Source organism: Dasypus novemcinctus, chromosome 25, assembly GCF_030445035.2.
Source record: "Dasypus novemcinctus isolate mDasNov1 chromosome 25, mDasNov1.1.hap2, whole genome shotgun sequence".
In the NCBI taxonomy this organism is placed as follows: Eukaryota; Metazoa; Chordata; class Mammalia; order Cingulata; family Dasypodidae; genus Dasypus; species Dasypus novemcinctus.
Window position 1 is genome coordinate 24649802 of NC_080697.1, and position 16503 is coordinate 24666304.

The window sequence follows — 16503 nt, forward strand, 5'->3', positions numbered from 1 at the left end:
CAAACCTTTAGTTAGAATGACAAAGAAAAAAGACAGGATCAAATAATGTACAACAATAAAAATGATGACATTACTACCACCCCTACTGAAATATACAGGACTATAAGTGGATACTATGAACTGTACGCCAATAAATTAGATTACCCAGATGAAAAGAAAAAATACTTAGAAAAACACAAACTACCTACTTTAGTTCAAGAAGAAATCGAAGATCTCAACAAACCAATTGCTAGTAAAGAGACTGAATCAGTAAACAAAAATCTCCCAGCAAAGAGAAGCCCAGGACCAGATGACTTTAAAGGTAATTTTACCAAACATCCCAAGAATATGTACATTCAATTCTGTTCAAACTCTTCCAGAAAAAGAGAGGCTGGAACATTCCCTAATTCATTCTATGAGGCCAACATTATCCTCATACCAAAGCCAGATAAAGAGATCACAAGAAAAGAGAATTACACCCTACTATCTCTTGTGGCTGTAGATGCGAAACTCAACAAAAACCCTCAACAGGGGAAACGGACTTTGGCCCAGTGGTTAGGGCGTCCGTCTACCACATGGGAGGCCCGCGGTTCAAGCCCCGGGCCTCCTTGACCCGTGTGGAGCTGGCCCATGCGCAGTGCTGATGCGCGCAAGGAGTGCCGCGCCACGCAGGGTGTCCCCCGCGTAGGGGAGCCCCACGCGCAAGGAGTGCACCCGTAGGCAGAGCCGCCCAGCGCGAAGGAGGGAGCAGCCTGCCCAGGAATGGCGCCGCCCACACTTCCCGTGCCGCTGCCGACAACAGAAGCGGACAAAGAAACAAGAAACAAGACGCAGCAAAAAGACACAGAAAACAGACAACCGGGGGAGGGGAGGGGAAATAAATAAATAAAAATAAATCTTTAAAAAAAAAAAAAAAAAAAAAAAAAAAACCCTCAACAAAATAATAGCAACAGGGAGTAGAGGTAGCGTAAGTGGTTGAGTGCCTGCTTCCCATGTACGAGGTAAACCCAGTACCTCCTAAAAACAAACAAACCAAATGAAATGCCAACTCTCACTGAGGAACAGATGTAGCTCAGTGGTTGAGTGCCTGCTTCCCATGTACAACACCCTGGGTTAAATCCCCAGTACCGTCTTTAAAAAAACAAACATAGCAAACAGAATCCAACAACACTGAAAGAATTATACACCATGATCAAGTGGTATGTATCCTTGGCATGCATAAGAAAATCAAATAATGTAATACATCTTATTAAGAGAGAAAAAAAACATGTGCTCTAGCACCCTTTCTTGATTAAAAACACTTAGAACACTAGGAATAGGAGGAAACTTTCTCAACATGATAAAGGGAATTTATGAAAAACCCACAGATTAACATCCTACTTAATGGTGTAAGACTGAAAGCTTGCCCCTAAGATCAGGGACAAGACAAGGATGCCCACTATCAGCACTGTTAGGAGACTCTGTAAACTGAAAGTTCCTCCTAGTGCAATTAGGCAAGAAAAAGAAATAAAAGGCATTCAGATTGGAAAGGAAGAAGTAAAACTTTCCCTATTTACAGATGACATGATCCTACCTATAGAAAATCCTGAAAAATCTACAACAAAGTTCCCAGAGTTAATAAACAAATTCAACAAGGTGGCAGGGTACAAGATCGACACCCAAAACCCAATAGTGTTTCAATACATAAGGAACTAAGAAAAAAATTCCATTTATAATAGCAACTAAAAGACTCAAATATTGGGGAGCAGATGTAGTTCAAGTGGTTGAGCACCTGCTTCCTACGTACAAGGTCCCAGGTTTGATCTCCAGTAACTCTAAAAATAAACAAACAAATGAAAAAAACAACTCTCATTGGGGAGTGGATGTAGTTCAGTGGTTGAGCACCTGGCTTTCCATGTACGAGATCGCAATCCCCTGTACCTCCTAAGAAAAAAAAGAAGACTCAAATAATGAATAAATCTAACCAATGATGTAAAGGACTTGTAGAAAGAAAACTACAAAACAACACTGCTAAAAGAAACCAATTAAGGCCTAAAAGAATGAAGGATATTCTGCATTCATAGATTGGAAGACTAAATATTGTTATTACGTTAATCCTACCCAAAGGGATTTATAGATTCAATGCAATCCGAATTAAAAATTCCAAAACCTTCTTTGCAAAAATGGAAGTCAATCAAATTTATATGGAAGTGGAAGGGATCCCAAATAGCCAAAGCCATCTTGAAAAAGGAGGAGGCCTCACACTTCTCAATCTTAGAACATATTACAAAGTCACAGTAATCAAAACAGCATGATACTGGCATAAGGACAGACACACAAACCAATGGAATCTACTTGAGAGCTCAGAAATCAGTTCTCACATTTAAGGCCAATTGATTTTTGACAATGGGGCAAAGACCAGTCAACTGAGAAGGAATAGTCTCTTCAATAAATGGTGTCAGGAAAACTGGATCCCCACTTGCAGGTGGGGGGGAAAAACACCCAATAAGGGCCAGAACAATCACACTTCTACAAGAAAACAAAGGGAAGCATCTTCAGGACCTTGTTGTTAGGTAATAGTTTCTTAGACTTTTGACACAAAGCACAAGCAACAAAAGAAGAAAAAAAGATAAATAGGACCTCATCAAAATTAAAAGCTTTTGCATCTCAAAAGGCTGTCATGGTAGTAAAACAACCTATATACACAATGGGAGAAAATATTTGAAAAATACATATCTGATAAAGGTTTAATATTCAGGATATAAGAAGAAATCCTGCAACTTAAGAACAAAAAGATAAACGACCCACCAGAAAAATGGACAAAGGATTTGCATAGGTATCTCTCCAAAGATATAGAAATGGCCAGAGAACACATGAAAAGGTACTCAACATCCTTACCCATCAAGGAAATGCAAATCAAAACCACAATATGATACCATTTCACACCAGTTACAATGGCTACTATTAAACAACAGAACCCAAATATCCATCAACTGATCAATGGATAAGCAAAATGTGGCATATACACAGCATGGAATATTATGCAACTGTAAAAAGGAATGAAGTTCTGATACATGCGACAATATGGATGAACCCTGAAGACAACATGTTGCGCGAAATAAGCCAGGCAGGCTTATTATCTCACTTAAATATTAATTAAGTGGAGTAAGCAAACTGAGGGTCAGAATCTAGAATATATGTTACCATGAGATGGGGTGTGGACAGGGAATGAAAAGTTAAGGCTTAAACTGTACGTGGTTCCTATTTGGAACAATGAAACTGTTTTGAGAATGGATGGTGGGGATAGCACAATACTGTAAATGTAATTAAGAATAGTGAAATAGGGAAGCAGATTTGGCTCAAATGATAAGAGTATCCGCCTACCACATGGGAGGTCCATGGTTCAAACCCAGGGCCTCCTGACCTGTGTGGTGAGCTGTCCACGCGCAGTGCTGCTGTGTGCAAGGAGTGCTGTGCCACGCAGGGGTGTCTACCATGTAGGGGAGCCCCACACACAAGGAGAGCATCCCTTGCAAAAAAACACAGCCTGCCCAGGAGTGGCACCGCACACACAGAGAGCTGATGCAGCCAAGATGATGCAACAAGGGGACGAGACTCCCTGGTGCCGAGGGATTACTACCAAGTTCCAGCTGATGATGTAACTAGAAAATGACCTTGAATAAAAGGGTCAACTCGGACAAGCAGAATATCTCAGTCCACATATAATACCAGGAGTTAAAAATGCTTTTTTGACCTGAAGAAAAGGGGGAAATGGAAAGGACAAATGAGTTTATATGGCTATGAGTCTCCAAAAAGAGCTGGGAGGTAATCAGAGGGGTTGCCCTTATGCACACCTCAGCAGAGTCCCAGAGACAGATAAAGCAGATACGACCCCAGGTATTGGTTCTTCTGAGGGATACAGAGACACACAGGTTCTATGGTCATGGCAGATGGAGTTCAGTGTCCTGTCAGTTGGCCCTACTTTGGACTTTGTGTTTCTGTGTGATGGAGCTGGACTCAGATGTGATCTCTGTCCACAAGCCTCTCCTGTTACTTTTACCGGATCTGTAGTTGGTGCTGGGTTTAATGTATACCCAGGGGACCTGAATCTCTGGACTGACCATGTGATAGCCAGGTCCTGAGCCTCAACAGACTTGCAACTCCTACACTCTGGTTTATTGGACTTACCCCACTCAGCTAACATGGAGGTGAAGAAGGTCAACCACCACACCAGTGAGCCAAGAGTGCCTACAACTGAAAGCAGGAGAATTGCATCCAGCATCCATGTGGAATCTAAGCCCCCTCTTGATATAGATGTGGAGTGGACACAACCATTCCAGGGTCCACAGGATAGAGGAATAGAGTATGGATTAGAGTGGACTTACTGATACTCTATTCATGAACTATTGTGATTAGTATTCGAAGAAAATGTGGCATTGGTGTGGAGAAAGTGGCCATGGTGGCTGCTGGGGGTAGGGAGTGGGAGGAAGAGATGTGATGTGGGGGCGTTTTTGGGGGTTGGAGTTGCCCTGGGTGGTGCTGCAGGAACAGTTACCAGACATTGTATGTCCTGCCATGGCCCACTGAGTGGACTGTGGGAGAGTGTGGGCTGTGGTGTGGATCACTGACCATGAGGTGCAGTGGTGCTCAGAGATGTATTCACCAAGTGCAATGAATGTCTCATGATGATGGAGGAGGTTGTTGTTATGGGGGGAGGAGTGAAGTGAGGGGGGTGGGAGGTATATGGGGACCTCATATTTTTTGAATGTAACGTTAAAAAAATAAAGAAAAAAAAAAAAAAAGATGCAACAAAAAGAGACACAGATTCCCAATGCTGCTGACAAGATTACAAGTGGACATAGAAGAACACACTGTGAATGGACACAAAGAGCAGGCAACAGGGGGAGGGAGAGAAATAAAAAAACGAATCTTTAAAAAAAAAAAAAAGTAGGGAAATATATATCTGAATGTGGTTAAAAGGGAAATGTTAGGTTGTATATATGGTAACAGAATAAAAATCTATGGAACTACAATACACAATAAACTCTAAATTAAACCATGGGCTATAGGTTAATAGTAAAATTATAAAAATGTGCTATCAATTATAATAAATGTGCCACACCAATGCACAGTGTTAATAATAGGGTGGTACATGAAAATCCTGCAAATCCACAACTTCTCTAATAAAGGAAAAAAACCCAACAACCCTACTGTTGTTGAACAGTATTTCAGTAAATTCATGTAAAATGCAAAATATATATTATATGTATTTATATATGGTGATTTCTTCAAGACCACTTCCAGTAATGAAATTATCATGTAGATATGGGTCTTTAAAATTAGTATTATCCTTCTAATTGTACAAATTACTCTGCAAAGAAAAGATGATCAAAACTCCTAACCCCACTTCTGAGAGAACCACTATAATTACTTTTTGCATATTATCCTTCCACAGTTTGTCCATAGGTAATTGCAAATGCTCAATATGAAATACAAAAATAACAATAAAATCCAGATACTGCAAACACATTCAAGACATATTAAAATCTAAATCTGATGTTTTAATATTTGTTGTACAATGCTTTCTGGATCTGAAAACGTCAAAAGTCCTTTGAGGATTACTGTAAAATTTTTAAAGTACTGCCTGGCAGTCAATGTTAATGTTTTCCATAATATAAGCATTTCCTTTAATTATACCATCTTACTTTCTGCTACACTAACATTCACCAAATTCTCTAGCAAGGCAAATGCTTTAAATCACCCACTTAAATACACTCAGTTCTTGTTATTCATGTTAGTTGTATTCTACACTGTATCTGCAAACACCATGCTAGTGAACTGTACTATATTGCTCCTCGAGGAAACACAGGGTTAGGTTCTTGCAAGCCTCTGGTCACAAAATTTTGTTAACCAATCAATACATATAGCCTTGTTTTATGTGTGTTTCTGGTTTATTTGTTTTTCTCTTTTTTTTTTTATTTCTAAAGAAGTTTCAGGTTACATAAAAGTTACATTGAAAATATAGGGGATTCCCATATACCCCACACCTCCTCCCCCATCACTCTTTCCTCCATCAATAGCATCTTTTGTTAGTGTGGTTCATTTGTTACAACTGATGAACAAATATTGAAGCATTGCTACTAATCGTGGTGTTATGTGTTTCTGTTTTAAGGAACCTTATATAATATATGTTATTGCTTTATCAATGATGAACTTAAGATCAACAGCACTGTGAACTCAGGCCTGAACAAAACTTACCCAACACCTATTTTCTCCCCAAGGCACACCACAGCCTTCTTGTGCTTAACAACTCTAGATAACACATTTCAGCACTACATTTGGGGGCCATTTTAAACAATGAAATCACCCAAAAAAAAAGCACAAAAATGTAAAAAAAGTGGCACTAAATATACTGTGAAAAGGGCACTCATTTACATTACGAGAGCTGAAACAAAATGGCACAGGGTTGCCTTGTTCCACCTCAACTGGGAACATGCATGTCAGAAGGAAAAATTAAAAAAAAAAAAAGCTTTATTTATTTCTCTCCAGCCCCCCCCTTCCCCGGTTTTTTGTTCTCTGTGTCTATTTGCTGTGTCTTCTTTGTCCGCTTCTGTTGTTGTCAGCGGCACAGGAACCTGTGTTTCTTTTTGTAGCGTCATCTTGTGTCAGCTCTCCGTGTGTGCAGCGCCATTCCTGGGCAGGCTGCACTTTTTCGCACTGGGCGGCTCTCCTTACGGGGCGCACTCCTTGTGCGGGGGACACCCCTGTGTGGCATGGCACTCTTTGCACGCATCAGCACTGCGCATGGGTCAGCTCCACACGGGTCAAGGAGGCCCCGGGTTTAAACCTCGGACCTCCCATGTGGTAGACAGACGCCCTAACCACTGGGACAAGTTCACCGCCAGGAGAAGGAAAATTTTTTGCCATTCTATACATGCCCAGAAATATGTTTCAAGAATGGTTTAGGGGTCACAAATAAATTTTACCAAGTAGGTAAATTCGCAAATACAAAATCTGCAAATAACGAAAATCAACGTCAGTTATTTCCACCCTCACCCCACCTTCTTTAGCTTGAATGCACTATTTACCTATCTTGCCTGAAATATCTCTCCTCCTCTCCCCATCCCCTTAGCACTTCTTTGTGGCCATCAGGAAAAAATAATTTATATTAGGTATCTGGAAAGGTAGAAATACACCGAAGGATAATATTTGTCGTTAGGCATAATAAATACAAATTAGAAGTTTTCACAGTAACTCAAGACAAGTAGACTAGGAATACCTGTGGTAAAAATAGAAGAGTTAAGTATTTCTAAAAAGAGTTCATACAGCACAGAAAGACAAAATAAAAAGAGGAATACTCATAAAACCTAAATAACCCAGCCAAATCAATTTAAATAGATTTCTTTTAAAAAGACACTATTTTCTATTTCTTACACTAGAGGAAATATACAATTTTCTAAAGGTTGCGATATTTGCCTACATTGTAGATAGCAACATACTTTACTATCCGTTGGAAAACTATTTCATAACTTATATTAAAAGCAAAAGCATATATTTAAGAACTATAAATACACTTTAATGGCAAGGATTTCCCTCATTTTTAAACATAAATCAAAATCTGCTTAATTGCAAGTGATAATGTATATACATACATTTTTAAAAATTCCTCATGTTTCAAACATCACATAAAAACTATACAGCAGAAGTCACTGAGCTGAAACTTTTTGCTTTCTATAAACTTTAAAATTTAGGATAATTTTAGGTTCAAAGAAGAGTTGAAAAGATAGTACAGCGAGTTCCTATACACCACTTGCCTAATTTCTTCTATTGTTTATATTTTATATTACCATGGTACATTTGACCCAACCAAGGAAGCAACACTGGTACATTATTAACTAAACTCTAAAGTTTCTTCAGATTTCACTAGTTTTTCCCTAATGTCCTTATTATGTCATAGGATCCTGTGCAGGATTCCACATTACATTTAGTCATCATGTTTCCTTAGTTTCCTGTGGTCTGCTGACAGTTTCTCAGCTTTTCCTTATTTGTTTTTCTCCCCTTTCCTTATCTTTGAGGCTTGACAGTTTTGAGGAGCACTGGTCAAATATTTTGCAATACAGCTCTCAATTTGCAACTACTGAAGGTTTTCCTGATGGCTACACTGTGGGTATACTTTTGGGGCAGGAAGACCACAGAGGTGAAATACCATTCACATCACATCTTATCTAAAGGTCCTTGCTAGGAGCACATGTGGCTCAAGTGGTTGAGCTCCTGCCTCCCACACAGGAGGTCCCAGGTTTGCTTCCCAGTGCCTCCTGAAAAAACAATAACAAACAACAAGCAAAAAACAAACAAAAAACAATTCAGAAAAAAATAAAAATAAATTTTAAAAAAATCAATTTAGGGAAGGAGATGTGGCTCAGTGGTTGAGTGCCAGCTTCCCACATGAGATCACGGTTTCAATCTCTGGTTCCTGGAAACTCAAAAAAAAAAAAAAAAAAAGCCAGAACGAAACAACAAAAAACCACCTGCCATGACATCATTGATAACCTCAATTACCTGATCAAGGCATATTTACCAGGTTTCTCCACTATAAAGTCTTTTCTCCCCTCCTTTCCATGATGTACTATTTGGTAGCACAGCCTACATTCAAGGGTTAAGCCCCACTTCTTTGAGAGGGGGAGTGTCTACATAAATTATTTGGAATTTTTCTGTATGGGAAATCTGTCTCTTTCACATTTCTTCCTTCAATCCTTTATTATCAGTGAACCTACTGGTATTTATTACTTAATTTGGGTTATAATTTTATAATAATGTAATTAATTTTGTTGCTCAAATTGTTCCAAATTTGAACACTGGGAGAAAGCTCTTTCAGGTTGGTGTCTATGTCTCTGTGATATGCTCCTATCCTTTCATTTTTTTGAGCACTTTGGGAACTTTCATTCTGTGTAATTTTTATATATTCTAAATATTACCACAAAATTAAATATTATTTCTAACTATCTCATTCTGTTGTTAGATACTAAGTTTTAAAGGGTTGGGTTCTCTTTGCAATCTCTGAAGTAAAAACATACTCAACAAAAGGAACAGCCACAGTTGGAACCATAACAACTTTGGTCCCTGGTGAACATCTGACTGTCTAAGAATTCTGTCCTGGAATAGATTTATTTGGTCAGATGAGGTTTTAAAAGTTAAGAAATTGTATGTGTTAGCTTTCTTAGAAGGCTTAACATATGCCTACAAGTTTGTAATATTAATCTTCTGGTACTCTCTGTTTTGGAAGGTGTTGGAGGAGGTAGGGTGGGTGGAGAGCACAGCAGGTGTACTTATCACCTTTATCTGTTAAATTCAGGGTTCTACTGTCAAATTCTGTATTTAATAGAACACAAAATCAATTCTCATTTTGATCTTGTTTGTCTCAAAACTTAGAGTACTAAAAGAAGTATCACAATAATGCGAAATGTTAATAGGGAAATCTGGGTGGGGGGTGGGAGTGGTATGTGGGAATTCTACTCTCTGCAAATTTTTCTGTACACCAACTACTCTCAGAGCTCAAGTCTAGGGAAACAGACGTGGCTCAACTGATAGAGTGTCCGTCTACCATATGGAGGGTCCAGGGTTCGATACCCAGGGTGTCCTAACCTGTATGGCAAGCTGGCTCACACGCAGTGCTGCTGCACGCAATAAGTGCCATGCCACACAGGGGTGTCCCCCACACAGGGGAGCCCCACGTGCAAGGAGTGCGCCCTGCAAGGAGAGCTGCTCCGCAGGAAGAAAGTGCACCCCGCCCAGTAGTGGCACGTCACACAGGGAGAGCTGACGCAGCAAGATAATGCAACAGAAAAGAGATGCAGTTTCCTAGAGCTGACAGATAAGGCAAACAGATGCAGAAGAACACACAGCGAGCAGACAACAGGGGGAAGGGGAGAGAAATAAATGAAATAAAATTTTTTAAAAAACCCAAAAACTAAAGTCAATTATAACAAGAAGAAGCATGTTATTTTATTTGGATATGTGATATTTTTCATCTTTATTTTGTACTATATGCTCTAAATGGAAAATACTGAACTTTAAGGTTGACACCACAGAGCTAATGAGAATATAATAAATCCACTTTCTTCTCAAAGGGTAACTAGTTACTCTCCAATGAGAGAAAATACTTTACTGGATACTGCATCTATAAAATGCTAGTTTCTTGCTAAAGGGATTTCCCTACAAACCGTTAGGATGGTCTTTTATCACTGTTGACCTCTAGAGGGAGCTCAAAGTTCTTGTTATTTTTCCCAAAGGTCAGGCCATTCCTCCCACAAAAGCACAGGTATGTTCAAGATTTAACAACGTTCTATTATGGAACCCTGAAGGGCAAGTTACATCTGTACCATTTGTTTAGGACTTTCTTCCTTCTATGAACTGAATAAGGCTTGGCCTGATCACCGGCTCCAGAGGCCCCAACCATTTAATTTCTTCCTCTCTCCCTTCTATGTTATCAGTGATAAGACTCTTATGAATCTCTCTTCAAACGTTCTCTTTTCTCATTTGGCATTAAATAGGGCCTATCACTCTCACCTGAGAGGCTAAAGGAAGACTAGCTGTAGGCACTGGGGTAACTGCTCCTTCTTGTCGACTCTTGTTATTTTTAGTGTAGCAGACCCAGTGCCTTTTTCATGTCATGCCATACACAAGAATACTGAACATAATATTTATATGGACACAAGTATTAAGATATGATGAGGCCACTCATGTCTGCCAAGGAACTCTGGTTATCTAAGGTCCCACTCAGCCACCTATCCCCAAGGGCTGAGGGATCATTAGATCTTAGCATACCTGTAACATTCTCAGGATCACTTTCTGTAGGGAATTTCTGTAGGAAAAAACCTCAGGTCAGATGCTTAAAGCCCCACTTTTCCATTGTCTGTGTGACCTTGAGTAAAATAACTTAGCCTCTTTAAGACTTAATATTCCCAATTTTTAAATACCTATACCTCATGGGATTGCTATAAAGGGTAATTGAGCAATAAATGAAAAAATTAAAAAATGAGGCTTATGCCTCAGGAACACGTCAAGTACGCAGCTAAGCAGAAGATTTTTGTTGAATTCTAGGCTTTGCTGCAAAAAACCCACAAGCCTTTAACCTATATTTACTTCTAGGTTATTCAAGTTAGGATAGCCTAGGTAAAGAGGGTATTCAAATTATCTGTCTAGCTTAACTCACTGGAGACTGAGGGTAAAGCCCAAGCTAAAAACAAAATGTTACACTGCCTTTCTTTGCTCTCACAGAGGCCTCAGGCAGAAGTGTGAGTAGTCAAGAATTGGATTCTATATGCAGAAATCTCACTCTGATTTCCAACAACTGTCTTACAGAGAAATTTGCAAGGACTAAAGCAAGTGCTAAAGGCCTTTATGATAACCTTTCCTCAGTCCCTGGACTTAGAGAACAGGAACATGTTATGTAATAGGTTCAACAAAGACCACTGGCTACTAATGCTCATACAGAACCTACATTGTAATGTTGTCATGAAAGTCAGGGTCCATAGGGTAATTTCCAGAGATGTGTTCTGGAACAGTCTCCCTTCTTTTTAACTTGTTCCTGGAAAATCTTATATGTTTGGATAAAACGGAATGGAACCATACCCTCCTGCAACAAAGAACAGAAAGATAAACAGTTGCTAATACATTTAGTGTAAAGTTGTGATCTTAAAAGACAACAAGCCTCAGTTGTATAAATGTTATATATACAGTGTTAGGGAAAAAAGAACTATAAAATTGACTATTCTAAACCTCAAGTTACCTTCGTTGGATCTCCAACCAACTTTTAATTGTCATAATTAATGACCCCACAAAGAAAAATCACCTCATTCAGTTGCCTTATCAAATATAATAGAAATAGTTTCTCATTGAGATTATACAAACAGGTAATACAGCACAAGGCTACTGAATTTATACATATCTTAAGATATTTTTATAACCAGAATACCTGTTTATTATTAATAAATCTGCCTAAAATCTTTTCAAACTATGACTATTATGGCCATGACATAAGACCCAGAAGGCACTTAACTGCCCATTTATTTTGGTAGTCAAACACAACTCAAATTTATTTTCTGACAGGATACCTCCAGCTCACCTCCAAAATGAGTAAAAAGGGGTAGAATATTTAGAGAAAAGCTAAATAGATATTTAAAATGTTTTTAAAAATATAAGACTCTGTTCCAAAGGCAAAAGGAAGCCACTGGAGAATTTTATGTAGGAATAATCCAATTAGATGTGCACCTTATATTATTCAAAACTGCAGTAAAGTAGACTCGGAAATGCATGACAGGTGAACAGAGGGAAGACTGGAAGCCAATCTGAGTTAACTCCAGAAATCTTGGTAAGCAGTAATCGTGATCTAAGCCATTATTATTCTAGTATTATTGTAAACAGCAAACATTTAAAATGCATTTAACACTATGTCAGGTAGTTAATCCTCACAATAACGGTATAAAACAGGTTGTATTAATATAACCATTTAACAGATGAAGAAACTAAAGCATAGGGGTAAAGAGAGGACAGAAGTGTATGGACTTAAAAATAAACGTATGAAGTGTAAAAAGCAAGGATTAAGCATTAATAAGGTGTGGAGAGATAAAGATGAAAGCAATAACGCCTATGTTCTCACACTGGCTGAATGTACTTGCTATCATTAATAGTTCTTAAGTATTAAACAGTATCTAAATGGTAGACAAAAAAAAGTTAAGATCCACTGGCTAAATAACCCAGAAGATTGTGCTAAGAATGATTTTTCTAAAACTCTTAACCAAAAAGAATGCATCATATTTTTTACTATTTCAAAAAATAAACTGGGAAACGGACTTTGGCCCAGTGGTTAGGGCGTCCGTCTACCACATGGGAGGTCCGTGGTTCAAGCCCCGAGCCTCCTTGACCCGTGTGGAGCTGGCCCATGTGCAGTGCTGATGCGCGCAAGGAGTGCTGTGCCACACAGGGGTGTCCCCCGCGTAGGGGAGCCCCACGCGCAAGGAGTGCACCCGTAAGGAGAGCCGCCCAGCGCGAAGGAGGGAGCAGCCTGCAGAGGAATTGGCGCCGCCCATACTTCTCGTGCCGCTGACGACAACAGAAGCGGACAAAGAAACAAGACGCAGCAAAAAGACGCAGCAAAAAGACACAGAAAACAGACAACCGGGGGAGGGGAGGGGAGGGGAGGGGAGGGGAATTAAATAAATAAAAATTAATCTTAAAAAAAAAAATAAATAAACTTAGTCCAGATTTTTTCAGATTAAAAAAAAATCCTTTCCTTTTCAGTTCTGGTAGGTTAGTTATTAGCTCAAGGTATAATTTCCTGTTCTTGTTTTCAATTGCATTTAAACGGAAAATCATGGCCTCCACTATTTAACAACTCTGTAATAATGTTTTACATATGATTTTAAATTATTCACAGGATTTCTTTCTCTCTCTTTTTTTTTTTGAGGTACTAGCGTTGGGGATTGAACCCCAGGCCTTCGTATGTGGGAAGCCAGTGCTCAACCACTGAGCCACATTGACTCCTCTGAGTTTTTTTTTTTGGTCGTTCTGCTTGTTGTTTTTTTGTTTCTAGGAGGCACCAGAGACGAAACCAGGGAAGCAGGCACTCAACCACTTGAGCCACGTCTGCTCCACAAGATTCCATTTTTCAAGATACATGGTCTCTCATGAATCTCACTAGAAAGAGAACTTAACATTAAAGATTTTCTCCACTTCCTTGGACTAAGTTTATTCCAGTGACTCTTAAATCTGGTTTACTTTTTATAAATTTTGTGACTCATTTTCATCATTCCTAGCCATGGCTCCAACAAATATTTTATAAAGCATCTACTACATGCTAGACACTATTTCTGTATGCTAGGGATTCAAGAATACCGTAAGACAGAAAGAATCCCTGCCCTTAGGAGAGAGAAAGGGAATAAGGAGTTAAGGCTTAAGATGTACAGAGCTCCTATTTGGAATGATGGAAATGCTTTGGTGATGGATAGTGGTGACAGTGGCTGAAAATTGTGTACATAATTAACAGCATTGAAATATATATCCAAATGTGGTTAAAAGGGTAAATGTTAGGTTGTATATATATAGTAACAGTAAAAATTAAAAACGAACCAAACATGGAACAGCATTATACAATAAAACCTAGGTTAAATCATAGACTATAGTTAAAAGTACCATTATAAAAATTTGCTTTCATCAATTGCGACAAATGTACCACAACAATGGAAGGTGTTAATAATAGGGTGGCAGGACAACAGCCATCCCAAGGAACAGAGAGTGCCTGCAACTGCGAACAAGACAGTTCCATCTATCTGCCCCATGGGAGCTAAACTCCCTCTCAGTTAGAGGCAGAGTAGGCATCACCATCCCCAAATCCTCAAGACTGGGGAATGAACAACGGACTAAAGTAGACCTATTATTATACTATTACAGACATCATTACTCTAGCAATGGAAAAACTTTTATCATTGATTTAAAGGCAGTGGCCACAAGAGGTTCTGAGGGATGGGAGAAGGAAGAAAAGGTATAAAATGGGGGCACATTTGGGCAGATACTGGCCATGATATATTTTGCCATATACAAAAATTATGCAGGACAGAGTGTAAACTATAAACTATAGTCCACTGTCAGTAGCAATGCTTCAATATGTGTTCATCAACTGTAACAAATGCACAACACTAATGAAGTTTGTTGTTAATGTGGAAAAGTGTGGCAAGGGGAGGGAGCAGGGCATATGGGAACCCATTACATTTTTTATGTAACATTTATGTAATCTAGAGCTTCTTTAAAAATTAAAAAAAAAAAAAAAAAAGAATCCCTACCCTCATGGATCTTACACACTAGTGATAGAGGCATATTGTTATAAACAAATGAATAATAAAAATAAAATGTAACCGGCAGAGCTAAGGGCTATAAAAAGACAAAGATCATTAAAAGAACAGAAAGTAACTGGGGGGTGAGTGAGAGGACTATTTGAGGTAGAGGAGCCAGAGAAAGGCTCTCTGAGGTTGTTGACTTAAGGCAGAAAGCAAAGTGAATAGTGAATGAGCCATGCAAATTTGTATGCAAAGTAAAGTACTTCCAGCAGAGGACCTGAATGGAAATGAGCTTGGAAAACTAGAAAAAAAGAAAGTCAGTAAGACTGAAGAATAAGTAAGAGAAGTGGTGGTAGAGGAGACTGGAGCATTTAGCTGACGCTGGATCGTCTGTCTGGGTCTTGCCGGCCTTGGTAAAAGGACTATGGACTTTGCTGTGTGGTAAGAAGCCACTGGAGAGTTTCTAATTTATGTCTAAAGTGATTACTCATCTGCCGTGCAAAAACCATGCAAAATCTTAAGAGGTTATTGCAGTAGCTTAAGCAAGAGATGACAATGGTCTGGCTGTGGGTAGTAGCCATAGAGAAATGGATGAATTTAGAAGATAGTGGTGGCAGAACTTTCTGATGGATGGAGGCATTAAAGGACAGTTTTAGAACCAAACCAAATGGAGGAAAATGGCAAAGGCATTCAGTGGATTAGTCTCCCTAAAATAAAAGTTGTTTTTGTGGCTTGATTTTACAGTTGTCAGAAGGAGATAAGGGAATTCTGGAGTTCTAGGTTCATATCATTGTTTTCACAGTTTGAAACATGGCTTATGAAGAGACCTTCTTAATATTTGCCACTGATGAAGACCACCCCCCCCCCCCCCAGCTTTGTATTGCTAGAGTTATTCTGGGAAACTGAATTGGAAAGCTAAAGATGGCACTGAAGTTGACTCATCATACTTCTGAATTGCTGACTTTTCAGTTAGCTGGTAGGTACAGTATTCTTTCAAGAAATGTTCTTGAGTGGAATGTGTCACTAAATGTCTGAAAAATTCCATTTTATGGATAGTTTCAGCAATTTAGGATTCTTGGTTTACAACAGTTTTTTCCTCAGAGTTCTCTAGATAGCACTCCACCATCTTTTGGAACTGCCCAACAAAACGTGGTAACATAAATGCTCTCTTCTACCTTGTCCAATATGTAGTCACTACCCACATATTGCTACTGAGCACTTGAACTGATTTTTTTTTTTTTAGGCAGTAGTACCATGGATTGAACCTGGGACCTCGTACATGTGAAGCATGTGCTCAACCACTGAGCTACACCCGCTCCATTTCGTTTAATTTTAGTTAACTTAAATTCAATATCCACATGTGGCTAGTGGCTACTACACCGTAGACAGGCCAGTTCTAGCATTTAATTGCAGAATACAAATGCAATGGCAACCTGATAGTCCCTCCTTTGCAGGCAAGTCTTATCTGGACACTTGTACTATTTATTCATATATCCTAAAATTTCAAAAGTCTGCTAGGTGATTCCTAGGTAACAAATAACAATTTACCACACGAGGTTTTAGAGAGTATTATATGAGTTTAAATGCACCAAATATTTGGCACACAAAAAGTGCTCAATAAATGTATCTCTCTGGGCTCTTTTGATCTGCTCTCTCTGGCTCAGAGAATTTTTATTTTCTGACTTTGTTTGTTCTGATCTTTCACTCTTAATTT

The 16503-nt window shown here is 39.0% G+C and overlaps 1 protein-coding gene across 3 annotated transcripts in view; it reads right to left on the minus strand.

The window, feature by feature from the left end:
- The window catches only part of PPP2R2A (protein phosphatase 2 regulatory subunit Balpha), a 111156-nt gene that overhangs the window by 50206 nt on the left and 44447 nt on the right, over nt 1–16503 (minus strand). The window contains exon 1 of one of the 3 annotated variants that reach the window (XM_058287833.2): nt 11459–11593. The exons of the other annotated variants lie outside the window; for them this stretch is intronic. Within the exon in view, the coding sequence (XP_058143816.1) occupies nt 11459–11474 (16 nt within the window). The 5' untranslated portion in view covers nt 11475–11593. Of the gene's footprint in view, nt 1–11458; nt 11594–16503 lie in introns of those variants that run through there. 3 annotated transcript variants of the gene reach the window in all.